The sequence below is a fragment of the Eleginops maclovinus genome, chromosome 9, assembly GCF_036324505.1.
Source record: "Eleginops maclovinus isolate JMC-PN-2008 ecotype Puerto Natales chromosome 9, JC_Emac_rtc_rv5, whole genome shotgun sequence".
In the NCBI taxonomy this organism is placed as follows: Eukaryota; Metazoa; Chordata; class Actinopteri; order Perciformes; family Eleginopidae; genus Eleginops; species Eleginops maclovinus.
In genome coordinates, this window is record NC_086357.1 from 27,263,599 (window position 1) to 27,281,153 (window position 17,555).

The following is a 17,555-nucleotide window of genomic DNA, read 5'->3' on the forward strand; positions in this document are numbered from 1 at the left end:
AAGCATGTCAGAAAACATCACCCTATCCAGCACAAACAATGCAAGCTAAAGAATCAGAAGGTCTTTATTGACCAGAGAATGTTCTACCAAAAGCAAACGTCCCAGCGAAAGTACATTGAGCCCGGGTTGTGAGGGTTATACGTGTAGAAGATGCTGTGCTTTCTCGACTGCATTAACCCTTTGCTAATCCTCCGAGCTAATGCACAGCACTCTGCAGGCTTTAGATCTGCAGAGACCGTCCTGTGCTGCCGAGGGGTTAATCACCTCTCTGCAGAACACGCTCTGGGTAGATATGTTCCAGGGTCCCGTGTTCCCCAGCTCAATATCCTCTTAGACCTTTCAAAGGGGTTTATCTTCTCAGCAATGCATGTTCCTGCAGGTCAAATGTCACAGTTTACAGCAGCCTGATGTTGAACGAAACCCTCAAATTTAAAGGCCATTTTCTTTACGTTAGATATTGATACCAAAGTGGCCGAACAGATTTCCGCTGCTTCTGTATTTAAAACACCCACTTTCTTTTGATGTTTTGCAATTCTACCAGGAGAGACAATCCTCACCAAACTCTTACAATGTTAGTTTATATGAAGGGAAACAGACAGCTCAACACAAAGCAGGACTTTGCACCCTGTGATCATACAACACTGTAAACAACAACAACAACAACAACAACGACTGGAAACTGTCTTGGTAATTGAATACCTGATCAGCTGCGAATCTAGCCACGTGAGGCAACCCTAACCCTAATGGTTTGAGTAATGGTGTCTAGTGGTTTATGCAGTTGTTTATTTGACTGAAGTACTCACATGTTGAGATGTCTTTTGGTTCATTCCCACTTTCTCTAAGGTTCTCTTTTAGCCCTTTTAGTCGCTGTGTCTGTTATAAACATGCTGGTTTAAGGGTCCCATTGCCTTCCCTGTAATATTGCTTTTGCAGCTTTTTTGAGACTGGCTCATCTTCAGACTAAACATTGTGCTTCCTGTGATCATTAGCAGTATTTCTGCCTGGAAACAATAGTGTACCAGTACACAAAGGGTCAGATATTCTGAGTATGGCCTCCTAAAAGAGATACTTTACATATTTAACAACATAGCTATCCACAGTAGCATGCTAAGCTAAAGGCGGCTAAAGTCCGGCATGATGACATTTAGTAGTCTCATTTAGACACACAGCTGTTTTTAAGATTTGTAAAAGCTTGAAAATACTTGGAATAAAAGAAGTTACGTTGGGGAAACCACTGATTATATTTTAGGCATCTTTCAAAGCCCATTGATAGGAACAGGAAAGGCTAAAACTCATTTTGGATTTAGGACTCATTCCTGCTGCTCAGTTCTTATCACGGGAGGAAGACGTGTTGAGTGACAGCTGAAAATATAAATAGATAGTCTTAAAGTAAAAAGTGTGTTCCTAAGAGAAGATAATAAATGAGGTCACGCAGCGCAGCTCTACGAAGACTTATTCCAGACAATGTGGAGTGTCTTTGAGACGATAATCCACAGACGGGCCGACGGGGGTCAATCTAAATTACTGCCTTCTAACACCACAGGTTGCTGGATTAATGCAATACTGTTTGATTGGAAACACACACACACACACACACACACACACACACACACACACACACACAGATTATGTGCATCTACAGCATGCGCAGTACAGTATGAGTGAGTGTTTTTGCATAAATGTATAAAAATGCTCTGTAACAAAAGCACTCGTTATGCATAATGGCCCACTTCAGAAGCACATATCGTATATAAATATATTGAATTAATGCAAGGCTGTGTTTGTATCAGCTGGTAAAAGTTGCGCTAATTTGAAGTACTTTGTTTACAGCAGTTTGTAAAGTAAAACAAAGCTGTCAACAACGTTTTGTGGATTCAAAAGAACAATATATTTGCTTCCGAAATGAAAGTATTCGGATTAAAGAACCTTCTAGGTGCAGTACATGTCCTTCACTACAGTCCCTCAGTTGTGCTTCACACACAACAGCTAACAAGCAACTCAAATACAAAGCCTAAAAGGTCAACACCCGTGAGTGAAACTGTGCCAACACTCACATCAGTAACATCTGCATATTGTGATGCATTCAGTGTGATTACATCAGATCCACACACGAGCTCTGAGCTGTGACACCAACTTAATCTGTGTGTAATGAAGCAAAGTGGGTCAGAGGTCAGGGGTTGTATCGCAGCCACAGAGTCACATTTCTTAGCTAGAAACATTAGGAACTGACAAACAACAACAACAACAACATACTCTCTTTATATAAAGTCTGATTATATAGAAGTCTATGAGAAAATGACCCCTTTTCTTTCTACCAAAGCAAACATTTCCTTCATGGTCTCAATCTCTTGAAGCCTGATCGATGCGGCATTACAGAAATATTTAAACTTCAGATCTATAGAAGTCTATGAGAAAATGTACTACCTACATACAGATTGTCTTGATTAACTCATGATCCACTCTCTAGTTCCATGTGTCCCAGTCGATAAGGAATTACAACACCTTTAACTTTAGATAGATCTATAGGAGTCTATGAGAAAATGACCCCCTTTAAATAATCCCTTTCTTAACGAGTTGATGGTCCCACTCTCTAGTTCCATGTATCCTAGACGATCAGACATTGCAAAAACTTTAAATTTGGATGTACAGATGTATAGAAGTCCATAAGAAAATGTCCCTAATTCTTACTTGATTTATTACCTCAGTTCACAATTCATGGTCTCGATCTGTGCTTCCATGCAGCCTGGTTGATAAGGCATTACAATACGTTTAGCTTTGGATGAACAGATTTTTCTCACCTGTTCAGGAAACATTTTCTGGACTAATTCATGATCTTGATGTAGTTCCATAGTTCAAGTTCAATGTAGCTTACTCAATAAGGCATAACAGTAACCTAAGCTTCAGCTGTGTGGATGTATGGAAGCCTATGAGTACCTTTAACATTATCTTAATGAGGTCACTGTCACACTCTCTGGTTTTGTGTAGCCTAGTCGATCTGGTCAAAAGCAGAGGTGGAGATGTGCTGACATTTCGGGATGAATATTGGTCAAGCTCCAAAAACACTGAAGGCTGCCTTTTCCCATAATGCATCTGGAATCTGAATTCTAAGATAACCTTGAAGTTTAAACAGTGAAGCCAATGCAGATGTGCCCTAAATCTGCATTCCTTCTAATATCCAAAATAAAAGGAGTGTCTGATTGAAGTCTATGAGAAATTGAGCCTACTTCTGATTTGATTTATTACCGCAGTAAACATTTTCCTGATGACTTGATGGTCTGTGGTTTTAATTCTATATTTGGGCGGGGCCACTTTTTTTTTTAACTCTTTCATAGTTTGTGAACATTTTGGTCACTTTGATAAAAGCTGGTTCAACATTTGGCTGTATCCTTCAAAACTCAAGTCCTCAAACCCCTGGATGACATCACATTGGCATTTCTATATACCATTCATATTACCTTTCTAGTTGGACGTCTGTAGTTTCTGTCCCAATTTAGAAACTGAGTTGAGAATTTTCAGTGTGGCTGATAGAATCGGAGGAGGATGAAACCCTCTTTATTGTCACATACATGCACACAGCAGAGCACACCTCTGCATTTAACCCATCCTAGTGCTAGGAGCAGTGAGCAGCTGTCGTGGAGCAATGGGGAGGGGGGATTGGAGGTGTCCGGTGCCTTGCTCAAGGGCACCACAGCAGGGCCTAGGAGGTGAACTGGGACCTCTCCAAGTAGCAGTCCACTTTCCATATTCCAAGTCTGTTCGGGGACTTGAACCGGCGACCCTACGGTTCCCAGTCCAAGCCCCTACTGACTGAGCCCAATTTAAAAACTGAGTTGAGAATTTTCAGTGTGGCTGATAGAATCGGCTGAGCCACTGCTGGACTAAGTTGGACTGATGTTCTACACCCTGTGTTTTCTTTGTCAACAAATCCTACGATGAATAATCCAACACTAACAACAAAACGTGTTCCACTAAAAGGAACTTTTCATTAAACTACACACAAAGCCTTAAAGTTGCATCAGGTCACATATTCTATCATTCTGATCATCATTGGAGGTTTAATTTATTCAGAAACTACTTATTTCTTCAGCTGCACAGAGTTGTTTTTAGCCAAATTTGAAAGGACAACAGGATGTGAAATTGTAAAGAGTCCCTGAACTACCTGAGTTTATCTGCTTAACGGTGAGTCCTTGTTTGGGGTTTAATGAGTTCAGAGTTAACAGAGGCAGCCGAATATAACCCGAGGGAACCTGCACCTGAAAACATCCCTAAAAACACAACTCTGACATGTCGTCTATCAAACTCATCTTTGCCTGAGAGGAAGTCACAAAAAAGGGTCAAAGCAGACCCTGAAATTAATACAGGGAGCGTGAGAGCCTCTGTGTTCGTTGGAAATCAGGAAATGAATTTGTTTTGATCCGTTACACCGTCAGAGGCTTTTATCCCAAGTGACTGTTTTTTTTTTACTTATCAGGAGATATTTGGGGAGTAGCTTCTTTGTCCCTCTTGTTTGTTTAGGAGTGGATTAAGAGTGTAAATGTAACAATTTACTGATCTGTTTTGCACTTCAGTATGCGCAACATTGGCATTTTAATAAACCTTCTTAAATAAAATCAAATATTTCAGTAAGTATTCCAAATTCGACATCATTTCACTCGTCTTATCTTAACGTTTTCAACAGCCCGGTAAAGTGTACCCATTATTCGACTATTAAAGGAAACGTTTTGATGGATATTTGCTTCTGTAAAAGTAGTTATACCACAGTGTAGAAATACTCAGTTCAAAGTAAAAGTACTACACTCAAAATCTTACTTGGATACCAGATAAGAGGTAGAATACAGAGCAGAAAGGAGGTGTAAATCCTCGAGTTAAAGGGAAATAAAGTGCAGTAAAGAGAAACTATGAGAGCATTTCCACTGCTGTTGAATGCTGAGGTCAAACCCTCACATGTGAGATCAGAATCAGAGTTAATTAACGGCTTATGAAGAATACTCAAAGCTTTCTGTGTGTCTTTGTTTTCATAGACGCGTATCCGGTGTCGGAGGTGGTCTACACCTGGACTCAGGGAGCAGCCAAGTCTGTGGTGGTGGCCGAGGAAGGGTCCCGCCTCAACCAGTACCATCTGATCGGACAGACCGCCGGGACCGAGGACATCTACACCAGCAGAGGTACAGTGAGGACACTAAAGAACATCCCTCTGATCAAGTATAATATAAGAGGCTTTAAATTACATCTTACTCGACACTTTTATCCAGAGGGACAATCAAGGTGGGATTGAACCGGTGCTCCTTGTTACTGAAGATGAGCGCACTAAACCACTGAGCCACAGCCGCAAATATGCCCTATGACGTATTTTGGAGCGTCGTTAAGACACACTGCGGTTTTTGAATTCACCTCTTTCTTGGTTCTCTTATTTCAGACTAACAACCAAAAACACATTCAGACAACCATTGACTTCCAGACGAACGAACAGGAAGTGGTTAAATGCTGACTCAGGGTTTAGGACTCACTACTACACCTCTCTATTCCGTCACAAATCTACACCGGACTTTCTTCGTGGTCTGTGAGGATGGTGTTTTCATTCACTGTTTGTGCAGGTACCTTTTTCACTAATTGATTATCCAATTAAGGAACGGTATAATGACTCCAGAAATATGAAGATGGTGTCAAATGTCTCGTCGGACGGCAGAGACAGCCTATATTTAAAAACCCCTGATACATCTTTATTATCTAGTGTCACCTTAGATCTATCATGCCCCCACCCCCCCTTACACCAGTTATTAACCCCCCCAGCCTCAACCCTATTATTCCTCTCATTACACTGTGCCGCCCAAAGATGCTGTGAGAAGAATATATATATATATTTCAAATCAAACTGGATAGAGACAATGAAGGAAGGATTTGAGAGAGCCTCCCACACATAGCCAGCTGTCTCTCCGGGGGGGGGGCAAAAAAAAATCACTTATCCTTGGTCTGAGCCCCCGGGTCTGCAGGGTTAATCCGTACGCAGGCCCATCAGTTGTGCTTTTACTGAGTGACGTCAAGCTCTGTGATTGGCTGATGAGTGGTGACACGTATGGAAGAGGGGGGGGGGGGGCAGCATCAAGGGAGTGGGGGGTAAGGCATCTGCTGGATTCTGTTATATAAAGAAGTATGATAATACATTTCTGCCGCTTGTTGCCGGTGAGTGTATCAGCAGGAGGGGGGGAGTAATGTACGGGAACATGTGCAGCTAAGAAATGGATCTACATACTGATATACACCTGAACATCAGCAGGAGAGGACTCTTTAAAGTAGAGACTCTACATACTGATATACACCTGAACATCAGCAGGAGAGGACTCTTTAAAGTAGAGACTCTACATACTGATATACACCTGAACATCAGCAGGAGAGGACTCTTTAAAGTAGAGACGCTACATACTGATATACACCTGAACATCAGCAGGAGAGGACTCTTTAAAGTAGAGACTACATACTGATATACACCTGAACATCAGCAGGAGAGGACTCTTTAAAGTAGAGACACTACATACTGATATACACCTGAACATCAGCAGGAGAGGACTCTTTAAAGTAGAGACTCTACATACTGATATACACCTGAGCATCAGCAGGAGAGGACTCTTTAAAGTAGAGACACTACATACTGATATACACCTGAGCATCAGCAGGAGAGGACTCTTTAAAGTAGAGACACTACATACTGATATACACCTGAACATCAGCAGGAGAGGACTCTTTAAAGTAGAGACACTACATACTGATATACACCTGAACATCAGCAGGAGAGGACTCTTTAAAGTAGAGACTCTACATACTGATATACACCTGAACATCAGCAGGAGAGGACTCTTTAAAGTAGAGACGCTACATACTGATATACACCTGAACATCAGCAGGAGAGGACTCTTTAAAGTAGAGACACTACATACTGATATACACCTGAACATCAGCAGGAGAGGACTCTTTAAAGTAGAGACACTACATACTGATATACACCTGAACATCAGCAGGAGAGGACTCTTTAAAGTAGAGACTCTACATACTGATATACACCTGAACATCAGCAGGAGAGGACTCTTTAAAGTAGAGACGCTACATACTGATATACACCTGAACATCAGCAGGAGAGGACTCTTTAAAGTAGAGACTCTACATACTGATATACACCTGAACATCAGCAGGAGAGGACTCTTTAAAGTAGAGACACTACTACTTCTTCCACTACCGCCCCAGAGTATGCACTAAATGAAGCCTCAGATTATCTCTCAGGTTGCTTTGCTTCTAAATGTGTAACCCCCCCCCAGAGCCAGCATGGGTCCTAATTAGCTAATCTGAGCCACAAACCCTCTTTAACATGCCGAGAATAGCTCTGCAAAGCTCACATTGCGGAAGAGGAGACCTTTGACCCCGCAGGTTAAGCCGCACGGGATGAATAGACACAGGACGGGAAATCGATGACAAGCAAACGTTCTAGTTTCATCACCGCCGCTCGCTCAAAGCTCAACAGATGGTTGTGCTGTAGCAGCAGTGGGAAAGACTGTAATCCCAGTGAGATATACCTGAAGTAATGCAGCAATTGAGACGTAAGGGTGGTATACTTATACAATAAAATGCTTGGTGGACTTTAGGAGAAGAGAGAAGGAAGATTTACGAATTGCAAAGTGACTTTTATGAATAAATATCAAGGAATTTGTTTAATTTATGTAAAAAGAAGAAGACATTTGACCACTTTGACGTCAAAATATGGAGAAATTTGTCCTGTTTTGCAAAAAAATACGAGGGATTTTATTATTTTTGTCCAAATTTGAAGGAATTTGTACGCTTTTTCATAACAATATGGAGAAATGTGTCCACTTTGTCTTCTATCTTGGGTTTTATTTCTATATAGCGCACACTAAAAGCTGTTTTATGACCTGTTGCTGACTTTTGAGCCTCGGAGGACACCGTACTTGCAAGTTTAAACAGATCTTAGGAGGAATAACCGATGTTTCTGTGCATTGGTTCCCAAACTTGTAGAATTGTAAGCTTACCAGCTGCCAACATCGCCGATTTGTTTGAGATAGAAGATGCTCAGAGTCGTTGAAATGCTTGCTAATGAGCATGAAGTATTCTCTTACTGCAGGAAGAGACGAGGAATATTTGCAAGGTAGCTTTTATCGAAACATTTGGAGGAAATTCTCCGCTCTTATCTTGGTTTGTATTTCACATAGAGGATGTTTTATGACCTGTAAGTGTGTGATGCTGACTTCTGAGCCAGCAGGACACCATACTTGCACGTTTTACAAGAAGTAAGGAAGATTAACTCAATGCAAGGTGGCTTTTTACGGAAACACATGGAGGAATTACTCCACTGAGTGTCCTATGTTGGGTTTCTTTTCAAATAGCGCGCAGTAGAGGATGTTTTATGACCTGTTGCTGACTTCTGATCTCGGAGGACACCGTACTTGCATGTTTTTAAAGATCTAAGGAGGATTCAAACCCGAGTTTCTGTGCATCTCATTATTCCTTTGGACAGTACAGCAGATATTTAAGCTAACATAGTTGTACGAGGGTCTGTATCACAGCTGCTGAAAGTGATACAAATGTTTTGGTTATGAGGGTGAAGGCAGATGAACTCATTTGCAAGGTGGCTTTCAGGACAACATGTGGAGCAACCTGTCCTCTGAGTGTTTATTTGGAGGATGTTTTATGACCTGTTGCTGGCTTCTGAGCCTCGGAGGACACCATACTTGCAAGATTTAAAAGACCTTAAGAGGATGAATCAAGGTTTCTGTGCATTGCTTTCCAATCTTCTCTAGACAGCAGCATTTTAAAGCTGTAAAATGTTTCAGTAATAAGGATAAAGTGTCTCCCTACTGCAGGAAGAAAGATTAACTCATTTGCAAGGTGGCTTTTACAGAAACACAGGGAGGAATTTCTCCGCTGAATGTTTTTTTAGAGGATGTCTCACGACCTGTTGCAGCGTCTATGAGGACACTACACTTGCACGGTTCAAAGATGTAAGGAGGATTAAAACACGTGTTTCTGTGCATCTTGTTATTTGACAGCAGCAGATGGAAATGTTGCAGGAAGAGAAGAGGAGGATAAACTCATGGCACGGGGGCTTTAAGACAACATATGGATGAGTTTGATTTTGTGCAACAGGCACTGACCTCAGTGTCTAGGAGGACGCCATACAAGTTTTAAAAGATCTCAGGAGATGTTTCCGCGCATTGGTTTTCCTATCTTTGCATTTCTCTAGACAGCCACAGATTTTGAAGTTGACAGTTCTTACCAGTTGACCAACATAGCCGCGTTGTTCTCCGCTATGAATGGCAGTTCCCCGCAGACACTCCAGAAAGCAAAGAGTAAAATCCACCACAGCCGCATCTTTTCACACCTTGCAGATTTCCATCCACGTGGCCGGGAGTCCTCGGAGCGAAGGCAGCACAGGTGCTTTGATCTTTAGGGACATGATGATGGTCGCCGCATTGCACATCCAAACTTTGTTTCCCCCCCCCCCCAGAGTCCCCTCTCAACCCCCCTCGGATTCAGTCATCTGTGCACCTGTAATCACCGCTGATCCCGGTCCTGCTCTGGATCTACGTCCTCAATCAAGAGCCGGCCTGTCAGGATGGGATGTCTGCCTGCTGCACACACACACACTCCCACACACACACAGACACGCTCACACATAGAGGGAGAGAGGCAGGGCGAGGGAGATATACAGGATGCAGATTGTGACAGGGGATTACTGGGAGAGAAAAATCGGATTTTGCCAGGAGAAAGCGGCAGTCATCTGTGGATCAGACTCCCCGGCTCGACAGGATTTTTGAGAATCCTTCAAATGCAATCTTCCGTTGATTAACAGGATAGGATGATTTCTCACACACACGCACACACACACACACAAACCTGGTTTTCAGTGGTTTAGCTCACGCTACAAGGAGTATTTATGCCCTGGAAGTTTAGTTGTGCAGACGTCCACTGATAGGAGGAAAATAAAACACAAAATAGAAGACAGCAAGCAACAAAACCTAATTGAAAATGACATGAAATGTGCAGAGAGAGGAATCCCCCTATAGTATGTCAAAAATATAAGAAATAGGTAAAAGGAGTTTCTGCTTGTTGAGGTTTCCCCTCTGATCTATAGGTTTTAGTGCATGTAAATGGTCTGCAAGGGCTAAAATCCCTTTGTTCCCTCCAGAGGGAGTTTCTCTCCCACACACCCTTCCTCTATTGGACTTCTTCGTTTACTTCCTGAACACAGTGACATCACAATGTAACACTCACATTGTACGTAATGGGTTAAGGGGCGGGACATCTTGCCAGCTAACCAATCAGAGCAGACTGGGCTCTGGTTTCAGGCGGAGGGTGAAAAGAGGAGCTGCGGGACAGACAGTCTGAGAAACATAAAGAGCTTTCTGAACATTAAAGCATGGAGACATGTCCCAGGAGAGACACTAACGCATGGAGAGGAGAGACACTAAAGCATGGAGACATGTCCCAGGAGAGACACTAACGCATGGAGACATGTCCCAGGAGAGACACTAACGCATGGAGACATGTCCCAGGAGAGACACAGAGCATGGAGACATGTCCCAGGAGAGACACTAAAGCAGGGAGACATGTCCCAGGAGAGACACTACAGCATGGAGACATGTCCCAGGAGAGACACAGAGCATGGAGACATGTCCCAGGAGAGACAGTAAAGAGCTTATCTGCATTGTTACTGTAGTTTAAGGACTTTAACTACACTTTACTTTTCGTTACAGGTAATAATTGTATTCGTAGTGAAACGTATCGGTGAACTACTTGCCTCTTTTTCTTGGCTTATGATTTATGTGTTCATGAGTGTGTAAATCTTTACGTTCTCACTTCAAGCTGTGGTTGGTGCAGCACTGTTTGTCCGGCAGGGAGAAACGAGGACACAGCGGGAGAAAAAGTGACAGCTGCAGAAAACCAGGGTTTTAAGATAAAGCTGCTGATATTACTTTTTTTGTTATTGTCAATAAATCCCATGAAAAGATCAAAACCAAAAGTGTGTTAGTCCCTCTCTTAATACTTTTCATCCTTGTCATTTTCTAAATCCACCGCACACTGTAGTTGTTCAGCACATTGCTCAGCCGGGCGTAAAGAGTGCGTTTGTTCGAGGACTATTTTGGGATTGGGATTAGCGGGACGGTGTGTGTAGGATTGTCTGAAAATAAACGGTGCTGTGTTCGCCCTAATGAAGGTGAAAGATGATTACAGGTGGAGTCTATTAATAGCTTTCAGGTCTTTTCCTTTAGTTTAAATATGTAATTAATGCTAATGTTCAACTGTATTACTTTATTTTACTGGTTTATTATTTATTATTATTATTATTATTATTATTATTATTATTATTATTATTATTATTGTTATTATTATTATTATATATTAATTATTATATATTAATTATTATTATATATTATATATTATTATATATTAATTATTATTATTATAATTATTATTATTATTAATATTGTATATTATATATTAATTATTATTATTATATATTAATTATTATTATTATTATATATTAATTATTATTATATATTATATATTAATTATTATTATTATATATTATATATTATTATTATTATTATTATTATTATTATTATTATTATATATTATATATTATTATTATTATTATATATTAATTATTATTATTATTATTATTATTATTATTATTATATTATATATTAATTATTGTGTATTTATTTAATTTATGATTATTGTAATTGTTTCTATTTTTTAATTTGTGTTATTTTGTATTCATTCAGATATTTATTTATATATGCAATTATTTATTCTTCATTCTTTATTTATTTTTGTGCATTTTTATTTGTTTAAACCAATTTCCCCGCTGGATATATCAAGTTTTCTGATCCTGACTAATAAACTGTACACTTTCTTAATTATTGAGAGTAAGGATTATATTTTTCTAAAACCAAAATGTGAAATTGATTTGTTTTCCTTTAATATTTTAATTGTAAATTCTTTCTTAAATTATTTGTGTATTTCTTTTAACACAATTTCCCCCCTGATGATAATTCACTTTTAATTCTGATTACTATTCACTGTCTTTGTTACCTAAGTAAGGATTACATTTCAAACTAAACACACACACTTGAATGGTTCCTTCCTCTTTCCGTGCTGCTTCAGGTCAGTACACGGTGATGATGGCTCACTTCTACCTGAAGAGGAAGATCGGATACTTCGTCATCCAGACCTACATGCCGTGCTTCATGACGGTCATCCTGTCCCAGGTTTCCTTCTGGCTCAACAGGGAGTCAGTGCCGGCGAGGACCGTGTTCGGTGAGTTTACACACACTTCATGGACATCCTAGAAACCCATTTAACTTTTGATTAGGTAGGAGTTTACCTGTGAAACTACTGCAGCGTTTGTAACCCGAAGGATCCATTTTGCACATGGGCATCCTATAACCGTATTAACATTAAAAAGGAAACGCTTTACAGAGGACATCATTTCACACTGTATCTGGGCTCACTCCTCCATAAGACCAAGCAATAACAAAAACAACAACAACAACAACAACAACAACAACAACAACAATAAGTGTATTCAACAAACAATATTCAATTTGAACCTTAAAGAAAAATGCAATGTTCCAACATTTTGAAAATGTTCTATAACTCTATAATAATTGATCTCAAATTTCCATTCATGCAAACATTTTTGGTCCATAATTACAATTTATTACCTTTAATATAAAAGCATCCATAACCTGGTGTTGGTGCTGCATGATTTGCCTATAAATAAACCCCCCTCCTTTCACTACAACTAAATCTGTGTGATTTAAAACCAGAGAAGTGTTTCTGTTCTGTGATACTGACTCAGTTCTCTCCCCCCAGGTGTGACCACGGTGCTCACCATGACCACTCTGAGCATCAGCGCTCGAAACTCTCTTCCTAAAGTCGCCTACGCCACCGCCATGGACTGGTTCATCGCCGTGTGCTACGCCTTCGTGTTCTCCGCCCTCATCGAGTTCGCCACCGTGAACTACTTCACCAAGAGGAGCTGGGCCTGGGACGGGAAGAAGGCCATGGAGGCCCAACAGCCCAAGGTTTGTGTTTTTGGTAGTCATATACTACAAGTTAAAGAAGTGCACCGTCATTTTTATTCCTGCTTATCTCAAGTTTAGTTTCTCTTTAAGGTTTTTGTTCTCATACAATCCTGGTGTGTATGTGAGTTCTGGTTTTCTGTACATTATGAGGACCCATGTATGGTTGACTGGCATTGTGGGGACCTAATTATTAGAACTTAAAAGAAAGGTCTTACACGTTTAATTCTTTGGCTTAGACTTGGATTCACCATACCAGTTTTAAGTCTGTGTAAATGTTAGGCTGTATTTTTATCCATCAGATTTCAATTGATGGTGTCTCTCAGCTTGGTGTGAATGCAGCGCCTTAGGTGACCACCAGGGGTAGTTCATTAGGGAGTAGATTTATTCACCATGTCCCGATAAGCCATAAATGCTAGTAACTTGATTAAGTGAGCGTCATATCGTCTTATTTTGAAAGTCAACCCAATATATTAGACTTTTTTAAGGATTTCTTTGGAGAAAATGCTCCCCAAGCCTCCTAAAACCATACTAGCGAATCAGAGGCTAAGGTTACAAGCAAGACTGTGGATTTGAGCAGGCATTCAGGGAGATTATTAAGGCAGTTTTAGCCAATATTATTGCCCTTTTGTGACTCTCAGTAAAGTCCCTCTGTTGGTAATAGATGCCAATAATATCTAGAAATCAGGATAAACTTGTTAAGTAGGGATTTATTTCTACAGTTGTTGAAAGCCACCATATTATTATCCAAGGAGGTCTTCCACATTGGTCATTTCAAGAACGCTTATGTTACAGCGATTGCTGTTTTTAAAGCAGCTTAAAAACCTCACCATGGGTTTAATCAATGATCAAAATCGACCTCCCTTTCCCTTCTATTCGTTCTCTCTTCTCTGTTACATCAAGAGTGCTAGAGTGGAAAGGGAAGAAAGGAGTTGTAATGAAGTCCAGGATAATAAAGTAAGAGTTGAATCAGAAAATAAGTTATAAATGGTGGATCAATAGAGCCAGCCTGTGGCTCAATGCCAGTCCATTACTGCCCTCGGACATCGATCCTCACTTCCAACCCTCAGTGGCCATCTTTCATTGTGTGTTATTAACCACCTGTTTTATTATGTCAGATGAATGTGCAGCACCAATCAATGCATTTCTTTTCTCCTCCACAGAAAAAGGACCCTTTGGCTCTGTCTAAAAAGCCCAACAACTCCTGTTCATCCGGCTTGAATTACACAACCAACCTCACAAAGGACTCGTCCATCTCCACCATTTCAAACAGCACTGCGGTACAACTCAAACCCTCTGAAACCAAGGCCCCGGACCCCAAAAAGACTTACAACAGTGTGAGCAAGATCGACAAGATGTCCAGAATAGTGTTCCCGGTGCTTTTTGGGACCTTTAACCTGGTGTACTGGGCCACGTATCTCAACAGGGAACCCGTGATCAAAGGAGCGGTTTAAACTCTGCAATCCCCCCATCCTCCTGACTCAATCGATGCCACTTAGTCCGATAGTGTTTTTTTTAGCCCATTGGAGGTCATTGCATGGAAAATGCCTCGAGTTTGTACAAAATATACCCCTTTCCAACTTTGATTTATCTCATTTTAGAAACTCCAGTCAATGAATTCTGATCTTTTAGCATTTGGCATCTATATTTCCTCCTTGAGTCCACAGTGTATGATGGTACAGCAAAGCCAAATGCTATGCAAAACAACATTTCTATCATTACTCTAAAGCGGCTGTTGCCTTTGTGACTCTATTTCTTTGTATACATGGGCCGGGGAGGGGGGTGGGGGGGGGGGGGTCCAGATGTACGAGGACCGGGACTTTGCTTCCTTGTTAAAAGCAGATGAATAGCCATGCTAAATGTGTTGCCTTTCAGAGTGTGAGAACTCATTACGAATGCACTGAAATCTCCTGCAGTTACTTTTTTCAGAAGCCAGATTTTACGACTCATGTTTTGGTACTTTGATCGCAATTTTCAAATGGGCAGTTTTTTCATGGATATCATTTTCAAACGGGGACAGATTTCTGTTTCCTGTCCGCCATGTTGGTATTAATGTTTGTAGTTAAAAGAGAAACATGTATATATTCCCTGCTTTTAGAAAAGTACCACTAAGCTTCTACGTTACGCATATTCAGCAGCACAGTGTTACTCTAGCGCTTCAATGACTGGAGGTTGAGAAATGAGCAGATTAGCTTCAGCTTTAGCATTTTTGACTGAATATAGACAATGCTTTTTTAACTGATATTTGTTGTTTTTTTTGCATCAATTTGTTGTTTCTATAAGCTTTCATGATTACTTGGGAATATTGTTTGTAAAAGTGTAGATGCTTTGAGCAGGTTTTTGTCATAATTTAGAGTCCCTGCTATAGGTCAGAGTGAGCCGGGACCAAAGGGAAAGAAATGATCCTTTTGATTCATGATGTCTTATTCCGGATCCAGGCAAAAATATGGGATCTAATATCAATTTAAAGGTTTAATTGAATGAGGAACAGTTTGACAATTAGCTTTCTTGTTCAGATTGATACCACTCATGTCTGTGCGTTACATATGAAGCTACAACCAGCAACTGGCTAGCTTAGCTTAGCAACAAACAAAAAAAGTTATTCCATTAAAGAAATAATTTGTCTTTCTTTGTCATAAAGGCATAAATGTGTCAGTGGAGTCAAAATGAAGCTAAAGCGCAACTGTTAGCTTAGCATAGCGCCATGTTTTCTTGTCAAGATGTAAAATGGGGTAAACAACTAGTCAGGCTTTTACAAATTAAAGAAAGTTGCATCGTCTAAAATTAGCATTAGCATGAATGTAGCAAAGGGTTAACGCCAGAACTTTGTAAACATTGACCCGTTTAAGATACAATAAAGAGTTTAGACTTCATAGCTTCATCAGGACCAGTAGTGTAGTTCACTTATTTCCCTCACTGGTTAGTGGAGGTTTGATCTTGAATTTGACTCATTTGGAAGGACATTTTTTTCACCTTCCGACATCATAGTCATGCTAGTTGTTTCCCTCTGTTTCAAGTCTTTAGGCTAAGCTATGCTAAGCTAGCCGTCTCCTTGTTCTGGCTTCATATTTAGCTACACAAGTTGCATTGATCTTGTTACTTAAGTCCAAGAAGAAAGAAAACAATGGGATTCAAAGGCATATCCTTTAAGTGATACTGCGACAGTGCATGCACAACACTCACTTCAGCAGAGAAAGTTTAGCAGCCTTCACAGATTTGAGTTTTAGCGTTCGAGTATTCGAGAATTGAAATATGAATGTGATCTTCTCATGTGACTTTCTGCCTTCTGCGTGGCCGGCGTCTATTTAATACGTTTATGGAGCTCACCAGCTGTATTGTATTATTACATTTAAATGAATTTTAGGTACAGGCTGTTCTTTAAATGCAAATATCTGAAGCAATAAATAATGCTCATAATTATTAATGACTTCTGTTTATGGTGATATGTCATCTTTGACTTTCCTTTTGTCGATGTGTTTTTATCCAGATTTGGCAATAGTCTTTTTCTATGTATAGCTGTACTCTGATTCCTTTTAGTTCCGCCCCTCCCTCTTTGGAAGCACAGTGCCCAGGTTTCATGTATTTACTCGTTAATTTTGTAAAATACTTGTGCAGATGACCAGTGCAAAGGGTTCGGGTCACAATGAATACTTTCTTTCTTAATTGTTATGCATACCTGATTCCCAATAAAGCTTCACTGAATCCATTAATCTGAGGTTATTAATACAACATCTCATTGAGAAGGAAGTTGTGATGAACAGAGGTGCAGGAATGAGTCCTAAAACCCGGAAATGAGTCAGCATTTTAGCACTTCCTGTTTCCTCGTCTGAATTTTGGATTTTTTGGTAAGAGGCCTAAAATAAGGTCTGTCAAGCCCAACATTAGCCGCCTTTAGCTTAGCGGTGGTGACGTGAAGTCATGTGACCGTGCTGTAGTTCCTTTATAGCCCAACATTAGCCGCCTTTAGCTTAGCGGTGGTGACGTGAAGTCATGTGACCGTGCTGTAGTTCCTTTATAGCCCAACATTAGCCGCCTTTAGCTTAGCGGTGGTGACGTGAAGTCATGTGACCGTGCTGTAGTTCCTTTATAGCCCAACATTAGCCACCTTTAGCTTAGCGGTGGTGACGTGAAGTCATGTGACCGAGCTGTAGTTCCTTTATAGCCCAACATTAGCCACCTTTAGCTTAGCGGTGGTGACGTGAAGTCATGTGACCGAGCTGTAGTTCCTTTATAGCCCAACATTAGCCACCTTTAGCTTAGCGGTGGTGACGTGAAGTCATGTGACCGAGCTGTAGTTCCTTTATAGCCCAACATTAGCGGTGGTGACGTGAAGTCATGTGACCGTTCTGTAGCTCCTTTATAGCCCAACATTAGCCACCTTTAGCTTAGCGGTGGTGACGTGAAGTCATGTGACCGAGCTGTAGTTCCTTTATAGCCCAACATTAGCGGTGGTGACGTGAAGTC

General features: G+C 40.5%; 2 protein-coding genes across 5 annotated transcripts in view; one reads left to right on the top strand and one right to left on the bottom strand.

Annotated features, from left to right (window-relative positions):
* Positions 1–9,491, bottom strand: part of gabrb3 (gamma-aminobutyric acid type A receptor subunit beta3) — a 52,713-nt gene extending 43,222 nt beyond the window's left edge. For both annotated transcript variants that reach the window (XM_063891700.1, XM_063891698.1), the window contains exon 1: positions 9,278–9,491. In XM_063891700.1, the coding sequence (XP_063747770.1) occupies positions 9,278–9,372 (95 nt within the window). In that variant the 5' untranslated portion in view covers positions 9,373–9,491. The remainder of the gene's footprint in view (positions 1–9,277) is intronic.
* The window catches only part of gabra5 (gamma-aminobutyric acid type A receptor subunit alpha5), a 31,848-nt gene extending 15,077 nt beyond the window's left edge, over positions 1–16,771 (top strand). For all 3 annotated transcript variants that reach the window (XM_063891703.1, XM_063891704.1, XM_063891705.1), the window contains 4 exons: positions 5,022–5,165; positions 12,172–12,324; positions 12,883–13,094; positions 14,255–16,771. In XM_063891703.1, the coding sequence (XP_063747773.1) occupies positions 5,022–5,165; positions 12,172–12,324; positions 12,883–13,094; positions 14,255–14,545 (800 nt within the window). In that variant the 3' untranslated portion in view covers positions 14,546–16,771. The remainder of the gene's footprint in view (positions 1–5,021; positions 5,166–12,171; positions 12,325–12,882; positions 13,095–14,254) is intronic.
* Positions 16,772–17,555: the final 784 nt, after the last annotated feature.